Consider the following 5,752-nt stretch of genomic DNA (forward strand, 5'->3'; position numbering starts at 1 on the left):
TGTTGGCCGATCGTGATCAGCGTGCACTTACCTTAGGAACGGGTTTTTGATTTTGGGATTAAAAATGTCCTTGATCAGTACTACACATGTTCTCACCTTTTTAGTTCTCATTTCTGCACGAGTTAAGGATAGTCAAGATGGTTACGATCGCAAGGTGAGTGGATCAACCCCACTCTCTGTCATGTTAACATCTTGCTCTCTCTCTCTCTTTTATTTACTGTCAAGGCGCCGTTTACTTTGTAGGGGTCGTACTGTTCATATTTTTCCTTTCGTGCATTTGACGACGACTTCTCAGCAATAACTCGCTGCCTGAACGTGTAGTGTTAATCATGTTACTCGCCTACAAATGGAACCGGAACTCTGGAAGAGAAAAAAAGAAGTACTTGCGAGAAAGAAGAGTAGCTGGAAATTTGATACGGTCGTTTTAGGGTTGAATTGATATCAGATCCTAAATTCTCTCTCCAAACCCCATACTAATTCGGCAGGATATCTTTCACGATAAGTACTTTCCTGATTCATCTCCTTATCTCAATTAAACGATAAATATCTCAAAGAAAACGTGTTGAGCGGAACCAGATTAAACCGAAATTCACAACAACTCCCAAATGTCGCGCGAAATATACTCCATTTTTTCTTGTTAGTACGGAACAAAAACAAACACGAAACTGGAGCTGACTGAGCTAAAGAGCAGTAAAAGAAGCGATCCGCTTGACGGTGACTATTACGGCCGCTGCCGCCCAGAGGCACCACCTCACCTCTCCCCTTCCACTTCGCTAGCCCGCTTGGCTTCTCAGAGCCTGGAGGAAAAAAGGAAGGTGGGAGAGGCAGCAGAGGCGAGGCGAGGGAGCGAGCGAGCGAGCGCCCGAATCCCCAAAATCGCAGCGCGAGAATAAACAAAACCGAAGCGGCAGCGGGAGCAGCAGCATCGGCGGATACAATAAGCAAGGGGAGCAGCAGCCACGGGCAGGAGAGGAGAGTGCGCAGGCGTGCGGGAGGGAGGAGGGGGGAAGAAGAAAATCGCCTGCCTGCCGCCGCGGTGGTGGGTTGGTGGGTGCCGCCTCCTCCTGCTGCTGCTGCTGTTCCCCCATTACCTCGCCCCGCTTCGCATGGATTCCCCCTCGCTTCTCCCCCACTCCACCCGCCGATCCACCGGCCGGGGCAGCGCGAGGCGATGCAATTGAGGTGAGGTGAGACCGCCGCTTCTTCCGTCGTCGTCGCGTGGGTTTTTTTTTTCTCTCTTTGGTGCTGGGGGATACAACAACCTGGCGGCCGCGCTGCCGCTGGACGACGCCATCGCGCGCCTGCACGGCGTCTTGGGGTGGACGAGGCCCAGCAGCCGCGGCGGCGGCGGTGGGAGGAAGAGGTGGCCGCGCGGGGGAAAGGGGAGCGCCATGCTGTGGGCGGCGCGGGTGTCCGGGTTCTTCTCCGCCGCCATGGTGATGGTGGTGCTGTCCCCGTCGCTGCAGTCCTTCCCGCCCGCCGAGGCCATCCGGTCGTCGCAGTTTGACAGCCACGTCCGCTTCCCTGGCCAGATCGCGGGGGGCGCCAGGGGCCTCGCCTTCCGTCGCGCCCCCGCGTTCCGCAATGCCGCTGACTGCGGCAACGCCACCGGCAATGTCTGCGACCCATCGCTCGTCCACATCGCGATTACGCTGGACGAGGAGTACCTCAGGGGCTCCGTCGCCGCGGTCCACTCCGTCGTGCAGCACGCCACGTGCCCCGAGAGCGTCTTCTTCCACTTCCTCGTCTCCGACCCGGCGCTCGGCGACCTCGTCCGCGCCGTGTTCCCGCAGCTCCAGTTCAAGGTCTACTACTTCGACCCCGACCGCGTCCGCGGCCTCATCTCCACGTCGGTGAGGCAGGCCCTGGAGCAGCCGCTCAACTACGCCCGCAACTATCTGGCCGATCTCCTCGAGCCCTGCGTGCGCCGGGTCATCTACCTCGACTCCGACCTCGTCGTCGTCGACGATGTCGCCAAGCTCTGGCGCACCGACCTCGGCGGCCGCACCGTCGGCGCGCCGGAGTACTGCCACGCGAACTTCACCAAGTACTTCACCGACAGGTTCTGGTCGGACAAGCAGTTCGCCGGGACGTTCGCGGGGCGCCGGCCGTGCTACTTCAACACGGGCGTCATGGTGCTCGACCTCGCCAGGTGGCGGCGGACGGGCTACACGCGGCGCATCGAGCGGTGGATGGAGATACAGAAGTCGCCGGCGGGGCGCATCTACGAGCTCGGGTCGTTGCCGCCCTTCCTGCTGGTGTTCGCGGGGCACGTGGCGCCGATCGAGCACCGGTGGAACCAGCACGGCCTCGGCGGCGACAACGTGTTCGGCAGCTGCCGCGACCTCCACCCGGGGCCGGTGAGCCTGCTGCATTGGTCCGGCTCCGGCAAGCCGTGGGCGCGGCTCGGCGCCGGGCGGCCGTGCCCGCTCGACGCGCTCTGGGCGCCGTTCGACCTGTACGGCCCGGCCGACTCCGCCGCGGAAGGGTCCCGGTAACCGCAACACTAAAGATGATTCTTTTCCTTCTTTCGCCGACCCCGTACAAATTTCTGAGTTCTCAATTCTTCTCCACCATTACCTGTTCAAACACCTACATGTTTATTTTTTCTTCATTTCTTCTTTCTTTTGTTCTGTTCGATTAAATGCCTTGTGTTAGATTGTTCTTGTTGGTATTAGTGATCTCTTCTTCCACTTTTTTTGATCGTTTTGTTACTAAAAAAAGAGGTCATTTGTATCCTACTCTACAGGTTTGGAAGGCTTGCAGCCTCAGCATCATCATAAATAAAAAGCACAGAAAAATAGACATTGCAGCAGCATGTGTTCTTCTTCAGTCGCTCCTCTTTCTCCCCTCTCAATCTGTTTGTTGGCTTCAGCTTCAGCTTTACTCTCGCAATTGATCCACCCATCCATCACCAAGAAGGGTCAGCCGATCCAATGCAGCACCGCACACCATCACTGCCGCCATTGACAGGTTTTACACTAACAAAGTCTAAGTCGCAAAGACGATCCTAAATCGCAATCGCGGACAAGAGTAACTTGGAATCCTCGTCTTTGTGGCCGTGCACGAACTGACACTAACAAGCATTTCGACATTAAGCACTTGCAGGTGATAATTATAGAGGGGGGCGTTGCCGTTAAGCTCTCGAGGATTAAAGGGGAGGAGGGGAGAGACGGAGATAGATGGCCGGTGGGGGCGGCCAACACGGGACCTGTGAGCTACCGCCCAAGATCGTTTCTTTTTCTGGGGTCCTTTCCGGCGGGGCCTCACCACTTCGGCACACTCGCACACCCTCTCTCGCCGCTTTATTCTTTTGCAAAATCATTATTGTGCTCCTCCTCTCACATTGCCAATGCCATATGCCATCAAAGATTTCTTTTCTTTAATGTTCTTTTCTCCTCCTTTTCTTTTCGCACAAACAAAACACCCCCTCATGGTCATCTCACCTCATCTTCACCACAACTCTATAGTAGAGGCGTCAAGAACCTTTTGTTTTTTTTTTATTGATCATCTCACTTTCCTTGCCAGCTCGCACTTAGCATCGACTTGTCGCCCTCCGCTAAATGCGTCCAACCAAAAAACATAAATATATATCCCCCCCCGCGACCGCGAGGCTGCGAAGATTGTAGAAGAAACATTTCGTGTCATTTGGTACATGGAATCGTCCTCGTCGCTGGCAGGTGGGGCCATGGTGAAGGGCACGTCCCAGCTCGGCGCGCCCGCCACACGCGTCGGTCTCCGCCCGTGCCAGGCCGCGGGCGAGCCGGGCCGGGCGCGGGTGTGGCTCGCGCGAAAGTGATGGTCTAACCGACGGGGTTCTTTTCTGACTTTACCCGTGGCTTAATCGCCTGCTTGGATTCTTGCTGTGCTTGGAGTTGGAATTGGAGTCTGTTCGTAAATCGGATTCGCTGTGATGAATCTACTCCGTTGCGTGCCTTGCGATCGAGGTGTTGTGCCGTATAAATGTTTTTTTCTTTCTTTTGGTGGGGGTTCTGACAGGTACGTGCTTCTGCTGCTGATTACTACTCGATTTTATTCGTAAAGCTAAAGCTAATCAGCACCTGATTGACTAGTTGTGTGTGTGTGTGTGTGTTTTCGTACTAGAGAGTCCGTCGCGCCTAATGTCCTTGTCGTTCCATTCATGCTCTTCAATCAAGCTCATTCTTAATTGCAGACGATGCTGATTTCTGTTGGTAGTAATATTGTTAGAGAAGAGGGGAGCCGTATTTCTTTCTTTGTTTCTGTCTTTTGTACACTTTAGGTTAACAATGCCAGTTGCTGTATTGTAGTATCATCACCGAAAAAGCCACACCACCTTTATGCCGTACCTCCGGCGAAACTGTGTCTCTTTCTCCTCTCGGTAGAAAAAGGCCCTCAACAAAATGTTGTGTCCTTTCCGCGGAAACCCTAAAAATGTACTACTGCGCAGTACAGAATACCGGTGCTGTCTTTCTCCTGACCCCTGTGGACTGTGGAGTGCCGTATTGTGATACGCTATTGCTCGCCCACGATGGACGACGGAACGGATGGAGACGGCCATGGAGGGGGCGGCCGCCCTTGATTGAGAGCGAACTGCGCGCCGTGGTCCTCTCGCTAGTAGTCTCTCCTCGCCGCCTGATGCCATTGGCATTGGCATGTCACGCGGCGGCAGCTCACATCATGGGACGCGCGGTCTTCTCTCCCGCCTCGTTCCCCGTCGGTTGGCATGTCCGCGTCGCCGTGCCCGGTCGCCTCCGCGACCGCGAGTGAAAAGGAGGTTCACGATCTAGTAGTTTTTGTTGCCGCTGCCGCCGAAGCGTAATACTCCAACGTGATGCGTCGTGACGCGCGTGCTGGTAGTGGTAGGTAGGTGCGCGCGCGCGCGGCCGCCGTGCCGTTTGTTTCTGTCGTCGAGGAGGCCGCGGCGGCGCGGCCGGCTCGGTGAGGGGTGTTCGGTTTTTTGCCTAGATTTTACCATCATTTAGCATGATGTGCAGTTGCATCAACGTATGGACGGAAGGACCTGGACCACGGGGGAAGTATGACCTTTGGAGTTTGGATAGTTGACCCTTCTTCATTAGCCGAGCTAGGTTGGTTGCCCACAAGAGAGGGATTCCAAATGTGGGGATAGGAACACATGCTGTTGCGTTGGGTGGATCTGCCAGGAAAGAACGGTCGATGCTGTTTCAGGGTTCGCGCGCGGTAGCCATGTTCCGTGGCTGGGGGGTACATTCCTGTTTATCGATCTGTGGCTGTTAAAGATTTTCCATCCTGGGCTGCTTGGTCGCTTTGGATCGAATGTCGGTGCTGAATTATGCCTGGAGGTGTACGGTGAACAATGGCAAGGACATTCCCAACTATTGTAAAACGTGCAATCATGCTGCCTATAGGTCGGGTGACGAGGCATGCAGCAATATGTTTGGGTAAATTCCAGCGTATTCCCTGTGCAATATTGCAACGTAATCCGCATGCTTTGCTTGTCCTTGCCGTCCATCAGCCATCCATTCTTTTGCTCCAAAAAAGGTCGAATATATTGCCATCATAGATGCAACAGGCACCTTCCATGCTCCAATGATTCCATCCAAGGCTTATCATCACCCTCGTCCTTAGCAATGGTCGCCATTTGTAATTCACCCAAATCTGTGATTGCAATCTAATGGAGAGAAAATCTCTTGTTCATATCAAAGGTATCATCAATCCGCCCCCACGCATTAGCATTCCGCCATTCATGTCCCGTTTATGCCATGGACCGCTGATAAGAAGGACGTAGATA

General features: G+C 54.7%; 1 protein-coding gene across 1 annotated transcript; it reads left to right on the plus strand.

Moving 5' to 3' along the window:
• Nucleotides 1-703: 703 nt before the first annotated feature.
• LOC127768135 (probable galacturonosyltransferase-like 7) lies at nucleotides 704-2,818 on the plus strand. The gene has a single exon (XM_052293666.1). It carries the CDS (start codon nucleotides 1,392-1,394, stop codon nucleotides 2,496-2,498), a length of 1,107 nt encoding a protein of 368 aa, XP_052149626.1. The 5' UTR covers nucleotides 704-1,391; the 3' UTR covers nucleotides 2,499-2,818.
• Nucleotides 2,819-5,752: the final 2,934 nt, after the last annotated feature.

The sequence above is a fragment of the Oryza glaberrima genome, chromosome 3 (genome assembly GCF_000147395.1).
Source record: "Oryza glaberrima chromosome 3, OglaRS2, whole genome shotgun sequence".
Lineage (NCBI taxonomy): Eukaryota > Viridiplantae > Streptophyta > Magnoliopsida > Poales > Poaceae > Oryza > Oryza glaberrima.